This window comes from Coffea eugenioides, chromosome 6 (assembly GCF_003713205.1).
Source record: "Coffea eugenioides isolate CCC68of chromosome 6, Ceug_1.0, whole genome shotgun sequence".
Lineage (NCBI taxonomy): Eukaryota > Viridiplantae > Streptophyta > Magnoliopsida > Gentianales > Rubiaceae > Coffea > Coffea eugenioides.
In genome coordinates, this window is record NC_040040.1 from 10,432,276 (window position 1) to 10,455,063 (window position 22,788).

Genomic DNA, 22,788 nt, shown 5'->3' on the forward strand with positions numbered 1-22,788 from the left:
AGTTTACATGCGAAAGCTATGTTTCGATGGGACATGTTATTCATAATTTTAACACCGGTCTCATGCATTTCTTATAGATTTCTCATGGATTTTGAAAAGAGTTAGTAATATAACAGCCATAATTCAGTTTCCGAGAAAGTGAGAAACAGATGAAAATCATATGCAGCACCTTAAATATCTAGCGATTCCGGTGCCAAAGTTGATCGACGAAAGAGCTAAAAACAACAAAAAAAACTGTCATTCTTCCTTCCTCTTCCCTAGAAAGGAAGGAAATTGAAACGCATGCAGCAACCTTGTTACAATGACTCACAAGAATAGGTTTACGTCCTGAAGTTCAACAAGCCACCATAAACATTCAAAAGGGTGTAGGAGTATTTTGCCATTTTACCTTCGAACTAGCGAAGGATAAGGACTTCATTAAACCATTTGTTTTGTGATATTAATAAAACGAAATCGCGAAATTAAACAGAAATCACTTCAGCTTAAACTGACCTCGTGATAATGCATTAAAAATTTTGGCAACATGATTAAGCTAAAGAACTGAAGTGACCACTGACCCGCTTGTGGCTTCAGTTTGAAGATAACCACATAACGTACAAATTAACCAACGTTACCAAAAGATGGCTCGTCGCCCGACTGATATGGTCTTCACAATTCTGTTCTTCCTTTTTTTTTTTTTTTTTTTAAATTCATATTTTGGATTGAATGAGATTAGCACACCTCATCCAAAAAAGGGAAAAAAAATGTACTTTTTATTATTTTTTTGTACAAAACTAATTTCCCATCAAAAAAAATAAAAAATACACTAAAATGGACCAACAATGGTCCATGACGGTGCCAAAATTTGAGGATCAATTCCAATAAATTTGGTCATTCAAGCCCAAATGTTGAACTTTTATGCGGGGCGATGTAAATAAAAGATTTTAGATTTAAATTCTGTTACTTTCAAAAAAAGAAAATAAAGTAAGAATTGATAATTTTATCATTAGTAGTCGGTCAATTGATCTTCCAAGCTGAAAGTTACTTGTGCGGAGCTAGTTCACTCCATGGAACTGTCGCACCATTTTACAAATTTCTTAACGCATCGACCTCGCAAGGCCACATATATAACTGACGGTTTATGTCCTGAAATGGTCAACGATCGACCCACCAAAAACATTTGCCACCAAATTCTGATTGATTGACGGATTAGTGGAGTACACAACTTCATGCTGCATGCAGCATTTATTTTACGAACACTAACAGCATAAGATTGCGACACTGAACTATTTTGTGTACTGTACTAATGACTGATGGCCCATAGATCGATCTGCTCCATCATGCAGTACCCATGGCAGCGAGGATCACGGCGACGTCGATGCCTAGAAAGCAATGCATTGCAGGAAGGAGCCTCTGCCTCTCCTCTCATGAGTCATGACCTGAATCAGCAGCATTGGTACGTGCGAAGACCATAGACTTCCACCACAAAATTTTGATGGCACTAAATCAACAGTTTCAGTGAATACACTTCACAATATCTAGACAAGACAAGCAACCCTAAAATGACAACGACAAAAGGATGAAAGGGGGATCAAAAGGCAGTGCACATTCTTAAAGGCGTGATTTTGTGAAGATGCAAGAAGGTTTGTCGGGATTGATCAAATTCTTCAAAAATTTGACAAGTTTTTAATTCTTATCACATTTTTATCTCATTTATATCAAGTCACAAAAAATGTTAAAGTATGATTTGCAAAAAAAATTCAATAATCCTCTATATTGACTTTCAGCGAATGGTTAATAAATAGACATTTGGAATTAATTCAACAATCTTCTATAGTGATTTTCATCTTTCTTACTCAAGTCACTGTCCTGTATGGATCATGACATTATCGGCTCAAATGTCAAAAGGGTAGAGTTTTGCTTTCTTACGATGAAACTAGCGAAGGAACACATCTTTATTTCATAGCTTTGACGCCATTTTGCTTTAATATATAATAGAAACACAATCCTCAAATGTAATCCTCAATCTCAGATTACCAATTTCATGTGAAGTCAATCATATTCACATCAAACAAAATCACTTCAGCTTAACTAACCGACTTTAATGAAACAAAAAACCAGAAAAGAAAATTTTGGACATTGTATATAATATGATTAAGCTAAAGAACTGGCCGCTTGGTGGCATCAGTTGAGATACTACAATGAAAACGTACAAAACAAGTAACCAAGAATTAAGAAGACGAAAATCCTGAAGCAATGCATGGATGGAACCGTAATTACTGTTTAAATATGCTAATTAACTTCCCAAAGATCTTAGTAAGAGCTCTGAAGGGGTTTTAGAGTACTCCCAAAAGTTGTTTACGGCATTCTTTTTTTCCCAAAGTCCGATTTTGTTTATTTTTTGCGAGTTGAAAAACTAAAACGCTGTCGCTCAGTACACAATCCAAACACGTCCTTAAAGCTCCATTTTACTGCCACGTATTGTGAACGCATGCATTTTGATGTTCAATATAAAAGCAAGGTGTGTGTTTGGTGGAACTAACATTAATTCAAAGTGTTTGGTGGAACGCAGACACGGCATTGACAATTGATCATATTCAATGCTAAGATGCATGCAGCTCACAAATCTTTTTTTTTTTTTTTTTTCCTTTCTCAATTACAAGTTGAAAGCTCTACAAAAAATTCTAAATGAATGTTTTGATCAATGCATTGCGGGCAAAAAAAAAAAGCAGCTAAAGGAGGCTTTCATATTTTCGAGATACTTTTTGATTTTTGAAAAATGAGTTTCTTCGTCATACGGCATAATTATAAATGCAGTTGGTGATGCGTGATTTAGTTCAAACTGCAATAAAATTTATTAATCTTCTACAAATCAATGTGAAAATGGCACTTATGCCCATATTAACACTTGCATATTATATACCTTGAGGCCAAGTCAATTGACCTTCAAATATCTCTACCATTTCTACCATTGTCCGTTCCCCAACTTATGGAGTATAAACCGGTACTCCAAGAAAGAAGTTCAGCTCAATATATATGGCAAAAAGCTTTAACGGACATATCTCTTGTCAAACTTGAATCTATAGGGATCCAAAGAATTTCAAGACCCCCCCAAAAAAAAAAAAAAATTATGTATGATGAACTATAAGGAGTTATTGCTCTGGGACGTCATTTTCCTTCTTAATTTCCATGAAATCATTGTATTCTCTGGAAGTGCCAATTTCTAGTAAGTGTCCGACTCGGTCATGTTGGCCAAAGCAAACTCGGAACCATCCTGCGCTCTTGGAACAATGGCAAGAAGATCCTGAGAGATATAGTTAACTTCACTTCATACAATATGGATTTCCAAGGCTAATTCGCTTTCCTTTTTGCGTTCCTTCAACAATGCGACTTAAATTCATTCCAAGCAAAATAATCCCAGCATTTTCCTTCTAGGCACTCGATGCCCTATTTCTCAGCCATCATTATCATGTTGGTACCTATATTTTAAACCTTTCGCGATCTAATCCGTTATGTATTTTTCGGTGAAGTCCTCTGTCGGACAGCATAGAAGCCAATAGCTGACTGGTGTCTCGAAGAAATCAAGGTGAAGCTTGACATTCTTCTTGCTGTCGTAACAACTTTGTCATTGTAGGAATAAATTGTCCCAACTCTAAAACCTGGAAGCCCCAAGTCCTTGGATAGACTATAAACAATATGGACTCTTTCGGAGTCTTCGTAGTTTCTTGCTTCAAGAACTTCGGCAATGCTAACAAATTCACCAGAAAAGAATGCAGATCCTGAATAGATTTCGTCTGAGACGAGATGGATATTTTTGCTTATCACGAAATCAAGAATGTCTTCGAGGACAGATCGTTGAATTGTTGCACCTAATGGATTTGAAGGATTTGTGATTAGCACCCCTCTAACTTTGATGTTCTTGGATACTGCATCAGCATATGCTGCTTCTAAGGCTTGAATAGTAATCTGAAAATTGTTCGAGCTGTCACAGTGCACTGGTACAATATTGACTCCAGTTCTCCATCTCAAGTCTCTGTCAAATCTGTAAGGATGGATGGAACTTTCTTGTTATTAATATAAATTTATTGAAAATGTGCAGATACATACTTAACATGAAAATCACTGAAGCTTGAAATATATAGTTGACGCATACCCTGGATAGTAGGGAGTTGGAACTAATAAAGCATCCCCCGGGTTGGCCAAGATAAAAGTCACAAGTTCATTAGCTGCTGTAGCACCTGCTGTGATGACAACTCTGTCAGGATCGAATTTTGCTCTTCCTCCTCTTATTTGTTCCATGAAGCTTGCCATTGCCTGTTATTATGTGCAGAAGATGTTAGGGGATAAATTCATGCTCACATGCAGGTGCATTTTCTACTGAAAGATATACTCCAACTCAAAAGCCTAACGCATAGTACCTTTCTAAAGGATTGTAGACCATGATAATCCTGAAATAGTGCATTTTCTCTGAAGCTAGAAATTTTATTTCCAAAACTAGCTGCTTCAGAATGCTTTTCCAAGTATTCTTCCAGCAAATCAAATGAAACCTGTACACAAGACATAAACAAGCAAGGTTAGTAAACAGTAACCGAGAGACCTTAATTTTGGACTCGAGTCTTGGTAGCTCTTTCTTTTGCCTAATAGATGGTGGTGAACCTTACTTGATTTTCTGCCAATCCCATCTGTATGACTCCGGATGGATTACGGGATTCATCGTATGGATCTTCATCATATGCTTTCCATCCTGCAAAGTATGGTGAATCTTCTCCGTGAGTATCCGAGACTGCGACCTTCGATAATTCTACAGAAGGCTGTTGCTCAAACTCTACACCCATTAGTAAGTTTTAGTTGCAACTTCCAATACCTTCTTGATCAGGAAACTGTTATAGAAAGAGAGATAAGAGGAGAGACTAGTTGTTTTATGAACTATGAATCCTAACCTGAGAAATGCCCATTATATATAGGAATTTTGGACTCAAAAGGGGCCCTCAACATAAATGCAAGAGATGATACAATCTCCCAAAAAAAGCAAAAGAACCAATCATTGATTCTCTAAAGTAACCAAGATTTTCACATATATCTTTTTAATCACTGGTGACAACTGTTAGCTTCTGTCATCTTTTCAAACCTTTTTTGTATCTCAATCTCCACATGATCCAAAGCAAATACGGTGGTTGAATGGGGTGGTTGTTTATCTTTTAATTTTTTGTTCTTCAGGGAGCTGCTGCACACAGGTGTAGTGGACACTAAGTTTACAAATTGCCTTGTTTATTACCACATCTTTAAATTATAGTATAAACTGGCGGTTAACATTGCAGGGCATATAAATTAAATTTTCTCTATTATTAGCCATTATTTTACAATGGTCTTGTTTAACTTGACAGTGGAGCAGGCAATAGTTGTTTTAAGCGTAATAAATGCCATAGGTGTGAACCTAACACGGAGCATAACAGGCTTAAAATTCTCGCTATTTTTGCCTTTGAGCTCGTCCAGATTAAATGTAAAACCTCTGTTGTCAAATGTTGAACAATGCACGTTAGTCCTGCAAATGCTAGTTGAGAAGATCTAGGAGTAGTTAAGTCTTGCTGACCTGACAGAGATACTTACATAAAGATCATTAAGATGCTGATTTGCATACAGAAACTGGACAAAATAGAAGCTGCAAGAAGATATGATGGCCCCACCTCCCATGTTTCAATCAACAGAATGCATAACTTGGGAGTTCTTAAAGATTGCAATCATGGTTATTAAGGTTCTTATAACTCCTAATCATTGACAATTATCGGTATATAATCTTCATCAACTGCTAAATCTCTTTCATTTAGGCAAATGTCTGCACTATCTATAGTAGTAGGCAGATTACCACTATTGCATGCTCCCCTCCTCGCTCTTTAAGCGTTATGGTCATTCTTATTTGTCTCCATGAAGAATGAATAGCCTACTTTGACTAAACATGAACTTGGTCCCATCTTCGCAGGTAAATATGTAGACGCATGCACGTTAATTATACATGTATTCCTACGTTACATAATTTTAAGTTATTTTCTACTACCACTTTGTCGCTGTAATTGTTCAGGGACTAATAAAAACGGATAGAAAAGATAAAGAGCTTGGATGAGGATGACAAGGAAAGTGCATGTACTAATGTTGTTCATGGTTGTAAGCTCGAAGGGCATGAGGTCACCGAAATCCGCCTGCTGGAATTCAAAGATTTGCTTTGGTTGGTTGAAATGTGTAAAGTGAAACGAAGAATGAGAGAAGAGTATGATTGATGATGACTGCGAGTCTGCTAAGAGGCTTCTTTCAGGTTTCGAGGTTCAGTTTAAGCAACAGTCATTGTCCTTGATATATTAGCTTAGTACTCCCATACATTTTTGTAGGACATATGTTACCCTACGTCTCCTTCCTCTCGAGTTCTCTTCTCTTAATCTTGGTAGGGTTTATTCTGAACTTTGAGAGAAAGAATTTCTTTGCGAATCTCAACTTCGGAATCCCCAACTGGCGTCACTAAAATCCTCAGGACTTGATGGGACTGCAGAAAATGAAGTCAGTCAAATATACTCCGAATATTTACAATCCTACGCATGCATGTATAGCTGTAGACAGATCGATCGATAGAGAAGAAAGCAACCGGTGGGCGGGCCAGGGAATATGTTTCTGGACAAGGGGTATCGGGGTTTAGCCGTCGTGACTATTGACTTGAATCTCGTTTCTGTTCTTGAGCCTTTTCATGATTACTCGTTCAAATAAGGACTGTGGTAATTAATTTGGTTTCAGCTTAACTTATCATTGATGAAAAAAGAACGTTATGCATCCATTCCTGATTGAGTAGCTAGTTTCATGTTTAGTGTCTGTCTACAACTAGTTGAGACGCAGAAATGAAACTGGCTGCCTGGTATGTAATTAAGCACTTCAACAACTAAATTCCTCAGCAAATCAAATCGTAATTGTATCTTAGCTCCGCAGCATAAAAGACAAGATTAGTTTTTAACTTTTAACAAGTCACCCTGTCTGTGATTTTGTAGTAAAAGACAAGAATACTTTTAACAACTCACCCTGTCTGTGAATATGTAGTAAAAGACAAGACGGATTATCCGATGTTGCGCAAACAGAGTGCAAGGAAACAGTGCCCAAAAGTGCTTCAATTTTAGTACAAAATCCAGCGGGCCACTGAAGAGCTGTTCGGAGATTCTTCGTGCACTTGCTGTTAATTATGCATTTGTCTCCGGAGAGGGGGTCATTAGGGCTACAGTACAATCAGCATTTGTGTTAATTACCAAGAAGAAATATTCGTGCAGGCACAACAATCTTTTCTTCCTTCAATAGATAAGAATAAATAACTCCATTTTTGCAAAGTATTTGTCCTACAAAATTTGCAGGGCAATTTTGCTTTGTTTATTCATTTGTCCTGCAAGATTTGCAGAGCATTTGCTAGACCATTTTCGTCATTCGGGGATTTTGCAGGACAATTTTGCTTTGTTTATTCATTTGTCCTGCAAAATTTGCAGAGTATTTGCTAGACCATTTTCGTCATTCGGGGATTTTGCAGGACAATTTTGCTTCGTTTAGTCATTTGTCCTGCAAAATTTGCAGAGCATTTGCTAGACCATTTTCGTCATTCGGGGAATAACTCCATCTTTTTTTCTTTTTTTTTTTTGATTGGCTAATCTAAATTTTTCGTGGTCTAAACAAATTAGTAATATGCAAAGAAAATTCTTTTGAAATACTATACAAAAGAATTTGTCATTAATTTGTCATTAAAGGTAGCCAGTAGTGATTACACATGGTGATCATTTTTTTTTCTTCATAGTAATCACCCTTTGGAATTTTGATGTGACTTAGTCTTAACCTTAACTAACACAAATCTTTGCTTACGGCAGACAATAAACAGCTGCTGACATTAATATCATATTATCTTGAAGTTTTATAAGTGTTATTTCCCCTATATATCTCTAAAGTCATAAATATTATGCGAGATATATACTTCATTAATTGCTGATCGAATTCATATGTGTCAAATAGATGTCGATCTCGAGGAAGAAATTAGGAAAGGGGATTACGAACTGAACCCACCTAATCACCCAATTTAGATAGCGTACATACAACACTCGAATTTGGACACAACAATGGAAAATGGGAATATAGTTGGGGAATTTCTTCACATCTTCCTCGAATAGTTTATAAGATGGCGGCAATCTTCTCGGAAGATTCAGTGCCAGTAATGATGCGCCACGCACAAATTTAATCAAGATCACCACAGTACAATAAATAGGATAATATTATTAATAATATTTATTTTGTGGCCCTCTTCCCCGATAGATTTCTTTTCTTCGTGTTTGACCACTTTGTTTTCCTCTCTGATCTTCTTCCGTATCCATATCCATCATATTTGCATGTATATTTAATTTGGATTTGCAAAACTAATTATTAGTAAGGTTCAAAAAGATGCTCGTACGAACACGTTTTGTGAACCCCATCAGGCTTTAGTTTAACGTCAACCTGTAAGAATAATTCAGGGAATTCAATGGGTTGTTTTTTTCGCCTTCAAGCACCATGCAAATGAGGTTTGGGTTGCCGACGTACAACTCCTGCGATACAACACAAGGTAACGGAGCGGCACTATCCCCAACATTGTTCCAATGCCTAAGCCAGCAAGAGACTGAGGTAGTACTCAACAAGGCGAGAGGACTGACAGTTGCCTTCTCCGTGGAGGAGAATAGAAGGTATTTGTGGTAGCGGTGAAGAGTGAGAATCATGGAAAATCGAATCCGCAGGCTCATCTCACTGCCACGGGAGGAGGGCAGGAATGTTCAAGAATTGGTAAAAATATATATATAAGGTTCATATTATATTTTATTCGTCATTTTTCAAATTGTATGTGAAATTTATAAAATTTTATTATATAGTTATACGTTATTGAAAATGAATTATATCATATACATTTTATACAAAATCGATCCAAACTATTTTTCACTGCTCAGGTCCCGTGTCCACTGATAGCAAGAGATTCAATCATTTCAGCTTAGGCCTGTCACACTACAGTACAGTGCGAAGCAATACAAGTCATATCGATCAAATGAATAGGGTATTCTTCTCCCCCTATAATAGGTTAGTTTAACTTATAGGAATTCTATCATATCGAAAAAAAAAAAAGAAAAAAAAGAAAAGGGTATCCTTCTCGAGTTGGTTGACTCCGTGTGAACCGTCTGGCGATGTCGGTCTGAGAGAACTCGGGTGCGCTCCCTCGAGCACCTTAGGAAGAAGAATCTGCTTAAATTTAATCACCGGAAGTTGAAGTTTTCTCTGCTCGTACAAAATCAAATCCATGCTTTTGATCGTAGTGGGGACCTCAATGGTTTCAATTGGAAACGAAATGATACGCTCATTTTTGTTGGTGACTTGCGTTCAAACTTGGAAATTTAATAAATTGTTGGAAATACAATTTACCCCACATAAATTATTGACAAATAATTACACCGCCTTAATAAATCTATCTGAACCTCACAATTAGAAATTATTGATGTACAAGACATCAACCGTATTCTAATGAGGGAGCTTCAAAATTTTGAAGTCCTCGACAGACACCGCTTCTATCCTCACCCACTCCATACTTACCAGTTTAAAAAGAATGGATAAATGAAAACAGAAGAATACAACTTGTGATCACGGAATTGTGATCGGAAAGATTCCACATAAGCTATGTTGTAGTTACATTATGTACGGACTGTGAATTTCGCTACTGGTATTAGTTTTGCTTCTAGTTGCATCTGTTTTAGCTTAATTTATATCTTTTTATATATAAATATTAATTATACTAAATATTATGTAATTATAAGATTTGGGAATCACACTTGGATTTTGGACAAAACCCACCAACTTGCTAAGAAATGGTGGAATGCTAAATTTTTAGAAATCATTCCAAAATTTCAATTCCGATAGTAGTGAACCAAACATGAATCATGGGGTTTATTCTAATTCCCCATTCCGAAACCTTTTTACCAAATGCCACCTTATTCTCTTTCTGTTTACATACACACATGAGAATATACTCTCTCTCACGCATAAATATGCACGTCTAAACAATACACAAATGAAGACAATTTTTTTTTAAAAATAAAAACATAATAATATTTCTACGATATTTCAATTTAGTATTATAATTCAGTTAATTATCAAACAGATATAATTTAATCAATTCAATAACTTAATATTTTCAATACTTACTTTTCAAAATTCAGAACTCAAATTTCAAACTTCAGTCTTATCAAGCAAACAAGCACTAGTGGGTTTGTTTGGATTGGCATGATTTCAAATAAAATAATTTGCTTCACAAATTCTAATCACCTTTTTATCTCACATACATCATATCATAAAAAGTGCTACAATAATTATCTCAAATAAACCATCCAAATAAACTCTTATCTAAACAAACTCACATACTTTAGCAGTTCGAAACATAAGGATGCATACAAATGAGCAGTGGCTAGCTAAAAGAATTTTTTTTTTTTCATTTGCTCCTGTATGACGAAGAAGTTAAAAAGCAAAACAAAACACTTTAGTGCTTTAGCCAGCCCCATCTACACTACTGTCTAAACTCTAAAGCTACCACTCACTACCGAAACTATAGATTAGTACGTGCCAGCTTTCGTCCAACGATGCACACATAGGGGACAAGAAGAGTCAACCAAAAAGGGTTGCCTTGGAAATCATCAACTTGTTCATTTATAGTCGTAATTAGTTGTTCATATCAATTATTAATGGCTCAATTTACCTCGAAAATTAAAACTCATGCTTGGTTGATGTAGATATTTGTCCTTGTCAAATCATCATCGTGTTGGAGCCCAGACCCTTAATTACTTACTTCCATGCAATCTTCAACATTTATTTACGCATGTCTATTATATAAGACGAACAGTCCTGTTCTTCTCCGCTCTTTTGTCTTCTTTATCTCTGTCTGCAAGTCTCTTCCGTTCTGCTTTACTGTGCAATTAACTAGCATTAGGTTCTTTAATCTTTTTCTACACGCATATAGCGAAAAGGATGGATTATTCTCCCTGATCAAGAAGGTTGCATGATTTTTAAAGCGATTGTGATAATTTCATTTTTCGTAATTTTTTGCTGAAATAACTACTGGCATCTTCTGATTATTAGCCAACAAAATTTTACAAACCGGAAAATGAAACTGATGTTGAAATTATATATGTTACATATATGTACTCCATCCAGTACAAGAAACTGATGAATCTTTCCACGAATCATGATACTCTAATAGCTACTTTGGGAGGATGGAAATGAAAAGAAAAGAAAGGTTTTGAAGGGATAAGAAAGTTTTTCCATTGTTTGGGAGTTAAAATGAGAAGGAAAAGAAAAGAATAGGAAAGATTCCACTGCCCTCCATCTTTTGGAAAACTTTCCGCCCAACATTGGGCGGAAAGGGAAGGAACGGACAGAAGTTTAAGTAAATTTTTTAATATGACCAAATTACTATTAAAATCCTATACAAAACATTTTAATACCCGATGAATCCCTCTCACATTTGTTTATAGAAAGGGCATATTTGTAAAATAATTTGTTTAAGTATCTTTTCCTTTCCTTTGCATTCAACTTCCAAACAAAAGAAAATTACTCACTTTCTTTTCTTTTTTAAAACTCTCAAACAACTTAGATAGAAACTTTGATCCTTTCTTTTCTTTTCTAACTTATCATTTCTCTTCTTTTCTTTTCATTTCCATCCTCCCAAACTAGCTATAATAGTCTAAACTCGCAGCAGCTAGTTTCAGGAAAATTTTTTTTTTTTTTTAAAATAAGGAAAAGGAAAAGCCGCAACTGCTGACCAGTCAAATCAAGCATCTAACAGCTTGATAGACCTTCATTTCATTCCTCTATTTTTTTTCTAAAAGTTAAATTAGGTCTGAGAAAAACTCTCACTTCCTCTTAAGTTCCACGTTTTCACTTTTGATTGTGAATCAATTGAGTTCATGCATATTTCTGGGCCTCTTGAAGAGCAACTCATCTACAACCGGAAGCTCATATAATACGTAACGCGTGTAAGATCAGCCTCGGACCTCTTACCAGAGGATATTCGATTGGCCCAATTATTTAAGTCCAGATAAAAAGTAATCATCTGGAACAGATGTTAGAACAAGAGCAAATACTTCAGGTTCAAAAGAGAGTCGGCCCACGAAGTTAAAGCCCGGCCTAGTATACAGAGACAGACCCAGAATATTAAAAGTTTTGAGAGAAGTCGAGCACTTTTCTGCTGCTGGTTGACTCCAATCAGTCCGCATATTAGATTTTTTTTTTCAAACAAGTCCAGGGATTATGATCTTCACTAAAATGGTTAAGTTGCACATTATTAGCGTTCCATTTTTTTTTTTGGGTACAATTCACAAGTTTCTGCATCTATTTTATGATCTGCAACTAATTCTTTTCGAGCCATATGGAACTCCTTGTGAAAAACATCTCTCTCACAATATTTTTTTGGGTCACATTAACGCTCCATGAAGTGCCATTTATTACAAGTACGATGAAACTTATTAGTTATTTCAATTCGTGATTAGTAGTTCATAGAAAAATGCATAATTCTATTCATTTGATGAAGTGTAAACTGTTGAGGAAGCGAAATATTATTCATTTGAACAATAACGACACCTGATTCCCAATTTCTAAAATGTCTAAACCGATCGTTTTTGTGAATCGTTGAGCCAAATAAACAACAAAAATGCTACTGATAATTTATTTCTTTTTTTTTAGTTGATTACTAGTACGAGTTTTTCAAGCAGGAGTAGATCTTTGCGCTATACAGACGCAGAAACTCGTCACGTGAATCCGATTTTCATTTTCATCGTCCCATAACTCCTAATAGTAATACTACACTAACAATTGGAATAGAAAAAGCTTTTGTCCTTTACAATTTGCAGAGCCTCGAGGCGTGAAAGTTTTCAATCTCGTATGCAAAAGGCAGGAGGAGGAAGGCAATGGCTTCTTCCCTCTCTCCCCCGGAGGTTCCAAAGGAACTCCACAGACTCAACAGAGACAAGCTCTTAAACTCACTGCGGGACCACCTCTCCATCTCCTCTCGCCCTAGCCACGGCTTCGTCTTTCTCCAGGTACAAACCGTAAATTCAAACCCAAATTCCATTTCCTCTTTCTGTCTCTCTCTCTCTTGTCTTTTTTTTTTTTCTATTGTTTTTCCTTCTTATAACAGATTGATTTTATTGAATTTGATTGTCAATTAGGGAGGCGAGGAGCGAACCAGATACTGCACCGATCACACCGAACTCTTCAGGTATGTGATTACTGATCATCTGCTTCCCATTCTTTGTTCTTTACTCGTATTGCATGGTATTGATAGTATACGAAAGTGCAATAATAAACTTAGTCGCTGTAAGCGTGATTATTTTTCTTTCCCTTCGTTTGCTGTTTTCATTACAATTACACGTTTTCTGGTGCTATCGAATGCTGATATCCATTGACGACATATAATATCGTCTGGAGCCACTAGTTTATAATCTTGCAAGCGTTTTATCTGATTATTTATGTTGTATTTTGTATTCAAATTTTCTTTTTCTGCTCAATTACCTTCTTAATTCTGTTGTAACCTACTATTAGTGGGTAAGCGAGTGATTGATTGGTGTACTTGATTTTTAGACAGGAGAGCTATTTTGCTTACTTGTTTGGAGTTCGAGAACCTGGGTTCTATGGAGCTCTTGTAAGTTCATATTTTCTATATCTTTGAACTCTCTTTCTAAAGACGCTTGGCTACGCAAGATTTAACTGACATTTGTGTCTATGAAATTGATGCAAGCTAAGTGTCAAGGCATAGCTAAGGATGCGTACTGAATGTATCCAAAACAAAAAAAAAAATTGAGGGCCAAGAGTGGTATCCACGCTGCCTGTCAATCTACATGATAACCATTTTAGTGAAGAGATAGACAGCCACAATAACTTCAGCACCTGTTAGGAACGATTTAGATCTTTGCACAAACTTTATTTTTCAATCAGAATTCTCAACCCTTTGCTAACTTTTGTTTTATCTTTAATAATTTCCAAAATTTGAAGGATGTAGCAAGCGGAAATTCCATTCTATTTGCTCCACGATTACCTGCTGAGTATGCTGTTTGGTTGGGTGAGATAAAGCCTTTGTCCTACTTCAAGGTGAGTGGCTCCTTATGCTTTGAGGTCAGAAAGGATTAATATGGGATGGCATGAGTTAATTGATACTATTTCGTCTTTTGCAGGAAAGATACATGGTAAGCATGGTGTACTATACTGATGAGATTACAAAGGCGTTGCATGAACAATACCAAGGACAAGGAAGAAAGCCCTTGCTATATCTCTTGCATGGGCTCAACACTGATAGCAACAACTATTCAAAACCAGCAGAATTTGAGGTCTGTGCAACTATTCTTTTTTGGAAAGCTTGAACTGATTATCACTTCTTGATGAAAATTGAAGCTCATATGTTTTTATAACCTGAAACCAAGAGCAAGAGAGATAATAGTCCACCCATTCTCCTTGTGAATAAGCTTCAGATAGAGAATCTCATGTTCTTCAAAATATAGAACTGAACTTTTGGGGTTGATTCTTGATGATTGACAATCAAATTATTCCTACGTTGATGATGTTTTCTCTGGTTAAGTATCTTTTCATTTTTAGCCATTTTATATTTCTTACTACTAATCCAGTAAAAGCAACTAGGATTATTTACTTTAATAGTATAAGAAGAGAAGTTATGGTCCACGGACATTGATGAAATTTTAAACTGCACACTGTTTGAAGGGCAACTCAGTCTTTAACATGTCTTTTTAGGGGATTGAGAAGTTCGAGACGGATATGAACACCTTGCATCCGATTTTGACTGAATGCCGTGTCCTGAAGTCGGACCTGGAGCTTGCTCTTATCCAATTTGCCAACGATATTAGCTCAGAAGCCCATGTGGAGGTCAGTACTTTCTCATGTAGAATCTTTCGTAAAAGAGTAAACGTGCCCCCTTTTGAATGCTCATAATTTGTGCCTACAAACAACATATGTAGCCTAACCTGTGTTTTTGAAATCCAAGTTTTAATATGAGATGGAAAATTGCGCAATGTTTTAAAGGGCCCTTTATGATCCTTGGAGTTATAGACTCCAATCTCACGTGCTCCTTTGCTTGGCAATCCAGAAAAAGGGAAAAATTTGCCATCTTAATTAGTTGATTTGGTTGTCATGCGTGCTCCATGTAAAGTGATACATGAGCTAGCTGATTTTTCATGAAAAAGAACAAGCAAGCATTCATCTGGAGTTACGAAGCATTTGCGATTTGTAGCAACAATCACATTTTAGGGGTTTCCTCAATCCTAGCTCTGCAAAGTAAAGAATGGTAATTCATTTGATTGACTTGCAAAGAATTACTATAATTTCTTCCGCAATTGCTTTCTGATGTATGAGACACTAGAACCAAGGATTATGTGTTACGTAGTATAGAAGTTTGATCAAGTCGTGAAACCAAATATTTTGTTCTTGATATTTGTTTCTGATTATTCTTGGTGTTCTTCTTTCTGTTTCCTTGTCCTATAAAATAAACTTTAGATTTCAAGACACTGTTTGCCTGAAATATTGCTGGTCTAGTCCATTATGTGCATCAGCTTTCTATATGGCATAACTATTCACTGCACATATTTCTTGTTCGATAGGTCATGAGAAATGCCAAAGTGGGCATGAAAGAGTATCAGTTAGAAAGTATGTTTCTTCATCACACGTACATGTTTGGTGGCTGTAGACATTGTTCATATACATGCATATGTGCTACAGGTGACAACAGGTTTGCTTCTTTCCTCCTTTTCTTCCTATTGCCCCTCTCATTCCTTGTTGTTTAAAAATTAACTTTCCAAAGTCTACATAACAAAATCTTCATCTTAGAAAGGTATAGCAACAGTTAAAAGTATAAAAGTTATGTTCTCAATGGCACTGAAGCAAATGGCTGCTGGTAATTCTAGTGAAAATTGAGACAACAAACAAACTGGAAGCATTAAAGTGGTGGAAATTTTATATTTATATGATGTAGCATTGAGGTTAAATGTAACTCTATGAGTTCAACTAAGATCAGAGAATTTTTCATGTAAACTTGGATGCTAGTGTTTATCAGTTGAGAATTTCTTTTTAATTTTTGCCGCTTAAGATTTTTTTGAATATTAAAGAAATTGATTAGGCTTGATTTTGTTTCATTAGTTTGTTTTATGGTGTCTTTGAAGTTTTTGTTAATGATATTTGAGATCCTTTTGTCTGGACAAGTTTGCATTATTTTTCCCATTTCAATGTCATTATTTGGGCTAGTTGTGTCTTTACTAGCAAATGAGTTTCAACAGGTCAGTTGTATGTAAGATGGATATTTCTTTGATTGCTAAAAATTGTTGGTTGATAGTTTATGTCTTCATTTTCAGTGCTGTTCTCCACTATGGACATGCTGCAGCCCCAAATGACAGGGTTGGTTTCTTTCTTGCTTCTATCTTCTGATATTTCAGAAATCAAAGAAGTACAAAATAGGGCCCTGTACCTGTAACTTGCAAATCAGCCATTTCGTTAACTCTAGTCATTCCTTTGATATGAGTGTTGTATGTTGTAGCTAAAAATGTAGAATATAGATTTCTGTGTATGTTCTTTTTGAATATTCTACCAGCAGCAAGAAATTAGTTGCACTTGTAATAGCTTAAGCAAGTTGTCAGGGGCAAGAATTGTTCCTTGTCAACAGTATTCTTTGAATGTGCAAAAGGAGATAGACAGACGATTGTCTACTAAGTTATGCATTTATTTAAACACAATGGATAAATTGGCTGGAAATGTGTGCAAGAATATCCTTAGGTATCGCTGTATCAGATAATATTAGCTATCAATGTATCTGTATATGTATGTGTACCAAGTTTTTTGTGTCCTAGCTGTTTCTGAGGTGAGAATCAGCTGTAGTCTAACTTGAAGAACTATTCTCTGGCTACATAATTTTGTTGCTTGAGTGCCTTGGGGATTACTTTAGCTGTTTCATGTTTATTTGCGGGTTTCTGAGGCAGCTTTGCAGTCTGAAAGTGATTCTAACTCCATGTTGGTAGATTTACTCAGTTTACTTTTATCTGTGCAAACAGGGATTAAAATAAAGAAATGAGGTTTTTTTTTTCCTTTTTTTGAAGAGGTATTAATTGGGTTCATTTTGGTTTTTGAATTGGAAACATAATTTTAGTACATATGTTTTGCTACTTGTATTAGATTCTTTTTCCTTTTTCAATGGATGCTGGTATAGTATAATGAGTTCTATTTGTAGTTTGTGTTGCTCTTTTGCTCCTTGTGATTCCCAATGAAGATGCTACAGCTCTTATTATGGTTGGTGTATGATAATGGTAATACCTATAGTTTGACCTATATATTAGCCAGGACTATAAGTTAGTTCTTAGTCTGTCCATTTGTTGATAAATTTTTATCGCTGCCTGTTTTCGCTTGACTTCATGCTAGTAATTTCCACTAGAGTGGGAGAAGTCTTTCAAAGATTTCAAGTTATGCATTACCATTTATGCATCTTTGTTGCAGACACTCCAAGATGGAGATATGGCACTGCTTGATATGGGAGCTGAATTTCATTTTTATGGTTCTGATATAACTAATTCCTTCCCAGTGAGTATCCAATGAATTACTGAATAATTCTTGCATCTTTAGAATTTTTGCTTTAGCTTGTAGCCTTGCATATAGATGTAGATTAATATCTCACAAAGAAAATTGTTTGAATTGATGCTTTTTTTTTGTGATTTTGATAATCAATGAGCATTAAAGATGTAGGTATTCTTTTTGGTCCGATATGCTGATTAGTTAATGAACATCTCATGTGATTAATAAGCTTCAGATGGGACAAGAAACTGGTCTATTTCCATCTTGACTATGTTTGATTAGTTGTAATTAGCAACCTTGATTGGGATGTTGATAGTCAATGAGCATCTAATTTACGTATTGGACCTTTATATTGAGCTTCAGGAGGCATAAGAAGCTGGCCTATCTCCTCCTTAAATATATTATTTTTTAAGCCCTTAGGTATTTTTAAGAAGCAAGCTTTTCGTACCCCACTGATTTTTCTTCTACTATATACTTTTCATGTACATTTATGCTGTTTGTCGCCTTTCCTTTTGTCCAAAATTCTTCCTAATTCCGCATTATATTTCAAAGTGCAAGAATGTTTGTACTTTACCAAAACATTCTAGGGGTACTTGTATGTGGTTTCCTCTTTCCTCTGTTCTTCATTGCTTTCCTTCCTGAAAATTCACATTCTTTTGCATACCAAGTATACCAGGTTTCTCTTGATGATATGTGTTTGTACATGCAGGTGAATGGAAAATTTACTCGTGATCAGTCCCTTATATACAATGTGAGTTTTGCCTTTCTAAACTGTAGTTATTCAAAGGGTCTTAGGGATTTTCTTTTGTAACTTCTTTACATGTTCTTTTTCTCGAGAAGGGTTGTATGTCCTGGGTCTTTCATTGATTTGGGATTATCTATTATCTGGGTGATTAGCCTATTCTTAGGTTGTAGAACTTTTTTTTCTTGATGAGAGTTAATTAACTCGCACATAAATCTATCTTGTTTAGTATTTGCTTGGAATTCTAAAATCAAGTAAAAATTTTTCATTGAAGATTTTCCATTCTTGTCTTCTTCCATGAGTGAATTAGTTATCATTGGTTAAAAGCATCCGGCAAATAAATCAGTCTACTACCTTAAAAGAACCCATGGGATCAACATACTAATTCTAGAGTTCCTCGGAGACACATTTTGGACTACTACGTAGGCTTCCTTCCCATGCTAAAATAGCAATATCATTTAAGGATTCAGAATTGGTTTTGGAGACCTACACTAAGCATCAAAACACTAGCCAAGTTTAATAAAGAGGTTTACTGGATGTAAATTTGGATCTTAAGTCGCTTACCTCTAGTTTATAATGGTTCACGTGCTTCTGTGACATGCATACTGTTATGGGACTCATTCATCTCAGCTTTATAGAGTTTATCTGTGGTTTTGTTACTCTTGCAGGCTGTTCTTGATGCTCATAATGCTGTTATATCTTCAATGAAGCCTGGAGTATGCTGGGTTGATATGCACAAGTAAGATCTTGTCTAAATGAAAAAGTAAATTGTTGATGTGCACTCCTTTGATGTAAATTTTGGAGTCTTGTGTGGCTTGTGTCATGGTTATAGCTCTTGTAATAATTGGGAAATTACTCGAGAAGCTGCATAAGTGGGAAAGAACTCTAATTTTGTTGAGTTGGTTTATTGACAAAATTTGTCTTTCTCTGATCACAGAGCCTATAATAGAATGGAAAATAAGAGAAAAAACTTGCATACAGCAAAAAAGGCAATGTATAAGAGATTCCAGTTGTAAACATAATACTCAACAGCTAGTATAGCTGTCAACTAGATTCAGTTAAAATGTTGTATTAACAATATGTATTTGAAAGATTTGAATCTTGCACATGTAGGTTCATGCTTGCCTTGAAATATATGGGGAAATTCTTTATTTGACTGAATCAAATCTTTCAATATTCTGTGTTATGTAGTTTAAAACTTTGAGGGAAATTTGAGTAGCTGTTTATGAATAATTTGATTGATCTCTGTTGACACCTCTTTTTTTTGGGATGAAGAACGTTTTGGGCATTTTATCTTGCATCAATAGTTTGACTTTCACTTGTCAATAAGCACAACTATTTCCTTGTTCAATTCCATCATTCAGATTAGCAGAAAAGATTATCCTAGAGGCGTTGAAGAAAGGGAGCCTTCTTATTGGGTATTTCTATCTCGATTCCTTGCGCCCTTTACCTTTTGCAATCTAATTAGGTGACTTAGGATATCTGAGTTCTCTATTTGACAGCGAATTTTGGTTTTAGTGACATTAATGCCATGATTTCTGAGCGATTGGGTGCTATGTTCATGCCTCATGGCCTTGGTCACCTCCTTGGAATTGATACCCATGACCCTGGAGGTTATTTGAAGGTTGTTTGTTCTTATATTTTATTGATCTTTAATTTGCATTGGAGGGATTCTTTGTTGCTCATAATTGATAAACATACTTTTATGATGTGATTGTAGGGAGCTGAGAGACCCAAAGAACCTGGATTGAGGTCTTTGCGTACCAGTAGGGAACTCTTGGAAGGAATGGTCCGTTTCTCTCCTCCCTCCCCCTCTCCCTCTCTTTCTCTCTCTCTCTCTCTTCTATAGATGCATTTTAAACTTGACAGTTTAGACTTCTTGCTGGTACAGGAGATGAATATCTGTTCATGTTTTATGTAGTGAGCTAAATTCCGTTCAGTTAACTTGCTGTTTAACCTTTGTGATGGCCTTGCATTGTTGCTCACGTTTTTTGATGATACAATTTGGTATGAAACTGCATTACCTGTTGATATTTTCCGTTTCAGCTCTTAAGTATGTACTTCACTCATGCAGTTGTTTTATTTTTCAATTAAAGAAGTGCCCCTTTATGGCTCTTGTATCTACTAAGATATCAAGACAGGTACATTTAAATTTGTGAATTTAATTTTCAGAGAAAGAATGCTTTGAACTAAAATGTCTCGGTGTCTTGTTTATACTACTGTGATGACATGCTAACTGCAATAGTCTATTTTTATTATTTTAGCTCACATGCTTGAAGATATTGTATAGTTAAACATGTTGTGAAGTAGGAGTTTACTGCAGGTGATAACTGTGGAGCCCGGGTGCTATTTCATTGATGCTGTCTTGGTTCCAGCAATGGAGAATTCAAAGACGTCAAGGTTTTTCAATGATGAGCAGATTAGCAGATTTAGAGGCTTTGGTGGGGTTCGAATTGAAAGTGATGTGGTACTACTACTGTTAAATTTTCTTTTGATATCTGAACCTAATAAATGTTTCTGCTTTATCCCCTAGAAGTCTTGGTCGTTTGACATGCATCATATCATCTGTTCAACAATTTGCTAGTCTTATTTGATCTTGTATGCTAATCTTGTAAGCCTACTGTTCTAAATACGCAGCTCGCTTGGTTCTTTCGGCTAAATCATTAACAAAGAAAAATTTTGTTTTCCCACATTTACAATTCCAAGTACCAAGAGAAATTTGTTGAATCTGGAATTTGTTCCCTAGTAGTTCTAACTTCTTGTTGTGTCGTCTTTCCAGTATGTTACTTCCCGTGGATGCGTGAACATGACCAAGTGTCCTCGGGAGATTAAAGATATTGAGGCTGTTATGGCAGGGGCAGCTTGGCCTATCAAAAGGACATCTATTCCTTTTGAAAATGGAGAGAGTCGATGATTTGTAATGCTGTTACTGCTTCTTATCATCTTCCATGCAGCAATATTCTTTTGAGTCTCAAATCACTGAAAGGAACCTTTACACCTTTCCCTGTGTTGTAAAATAAGCAGCAAGCAGCTAGTAGTTGCACATTTCAAATTTTGACCAATAATCAATCTCTATATGAGTGCCGGCTTATCCTTGCAAATAACTATTCAATGTTTGTTTTCCCGGCGTCCTTTGAATACTCGACCCAAGTGAACTCTAAATTTAGGTAAGGAGTGGATTAAGCATCATAGGGGGTGTGGACGCCGGCAATACAAATATAGGCCCTAAAATACTAAATGTAAGTATTAGCGTAACAATATGCAAAAACGATAAATTATGTTAGTGTCTGTATTTGTTGGTTTCGTCTCTATAATATATTTGTTTTATTAATACTTACATTGCACGGCGTAATTATCATTGGCAATTGTAGAGGTCAGTCATCCCGTGAGGAGTCAGGGTCTATGGTTTTCAGCATGTTTTAGCTTTCATCCTTTTGTTTTCTAAACGGTTTGGAACAGGAGATTCAAATCCTTACGCGTTGAATTAGGCGGCACCGCATGTAATTCTTTTGCTCTTGTAGTGTTCCCTTGTACTGGTACTTTCTATCACTGTGTGCTAATATTGGGGTCTTAAACGAATTTAGCCGCGAGCTTAAAAATATCGAATTCGAGTTTAAAAATGTTTAACTCGTTAGTTCGCGAGCTGACTCGATATATATATATATATATATATATATATAATTTTTATTTTAAGAGTAAAATTACATTTATATTTTATTATTTGTTAAGAAAAAATATTATTTTATTTATTTTTAAAAAATAAAATAATTATTTTTTATTTTTTAAGCTCGAATTCGAACTTAATAAAACTAAGTTGATACATGATTTGATTAGGCTAAAACTCGATTTGACTCTACTCGTTTGCAGTTCGAGCAAGTACTTTATTTTTTTCGCACAGGGTTTATCTAAAACATGATTTGGTAAACATAAACACAACAATCACAACAAAATCAATAAAATGTAATTGTAAACATGTAAATAGTAGAATGAATTAAAATTTTGGATTAATTTTTTATGGACTAACAGTATAGTGATTTCTTACATTAGTAGTTTTAAATTTATGCTATATACGTGTTATTTGAATTTCAAATTGAAACTCATGTTATATGATATTATCTAAACCTGATAGTGGAAAAAAATTATACACTAAAAGATTACCTTAAAAATTTTCTTTGATAAATGAAAAATAAGGAGAAAAGAGAGGCTTAAGTTGGTTAACACAACCTCTTATTATTGGGTTATTAACACTTTACCCCCTTAACGTTTGACATCACTATTAATTTTCCCATTTATTTTTTTAATCATTTTACCCCCAAAACTAACGGTCAAACTTAACGGAGTTTATTAATTCAAGTGATAAGATATGTTTAACCTTTAAAATTATTATTACTTTACCCCCATAAACTATAACCTTATTATCAATTTACCGCATAAAATTA

At 35.4% G+C, this 22,788-nt stretch overlaps 2 protein-coding genes across 2 annotated transcripts; one reads left to right on the forward strand and one right to left on the reverse strand.

Annotated features, from left to right (window-relative positions):
• Positions 1 to 3,458: 3,458 nt before the first annotated feature.
• On the reverse strand, positions 3,459 to 4,814 carry LOC113773523 (1-aminocyclopropane-1-carboxylate synthase 7). The gene is given in 5 exon segments (XM_027318163.1): positions 3,459 to 3,539; positions 3,541 to 4,021; positions 4,133 to 4,293; positions 4,398 to 4,526; positions 4,641 to 4,814. Coding segments are annotated over 5 exon segments (1,026 nt in total).
• A 7,869-nt stretch (positions 4,815 to 12,683) lies between these two features.
• On the forward strand, positions 12,684 to 21,489 carry LOC113775464 (xaa-Pro dipeptidase). The gene is made up of 16 exons (XM_027320360.1): positions 12,684 to 13,088; positions 13,218 to 13,267; positions 13,630 to 13,690; positions 14,041 to 14,136; positions 14,220 to 14,372; positions 14,791 to 14,922; positions 15,654 to 15,781; positions 16,401 to 16,443; positions 17,533 to 17,616; positions 18,317 to 18,358; positions 19,018 to 19,088; positions 19,714 to 19,767; positions 19,868 to 19,973; positions 20,070 to 20,138; positions 20,673 to 20,816; positions 21,129 to 21,489. Exons 1-16 carry the CDS (start codon positions 12,957 to 12,959, stop codon positions 21,261 to 21,263), a joined length of 1,500 nt encoding a protein of 499 aa, XP_027176161.1. The 5' UTR covers positions 12,684 to 12,956; the 3' UTR covers positions 21,264 to 21,489.
• Positions 21,490 to 22,788: the final 1,299 nt, after the last annotated feature.

Coding starts and splice junctions, on each gene's coding strand:
- LOC113775464 (XM_027320360.1), top strand. CDS start 12,957: ATGGCTTCTTCCCTCTCTCCCCCGGAGGTTCCAAAGGAACTCCACAGA. Junction 13,089..13,217: donor ACGGCTTCGTCTTTCTCCAG/GTACAAACCGTA, acceptor ATTGTCAATTAG/GGAGGCGAGGAGCGAACCAG. Junction 14,923..15,653: donor GCTCAGAAGCCCATGTGGAG/GTCAGTACTTTC, acceptor CTTGTTCGATAG/GTCATGAGAAATGCCAAAGT.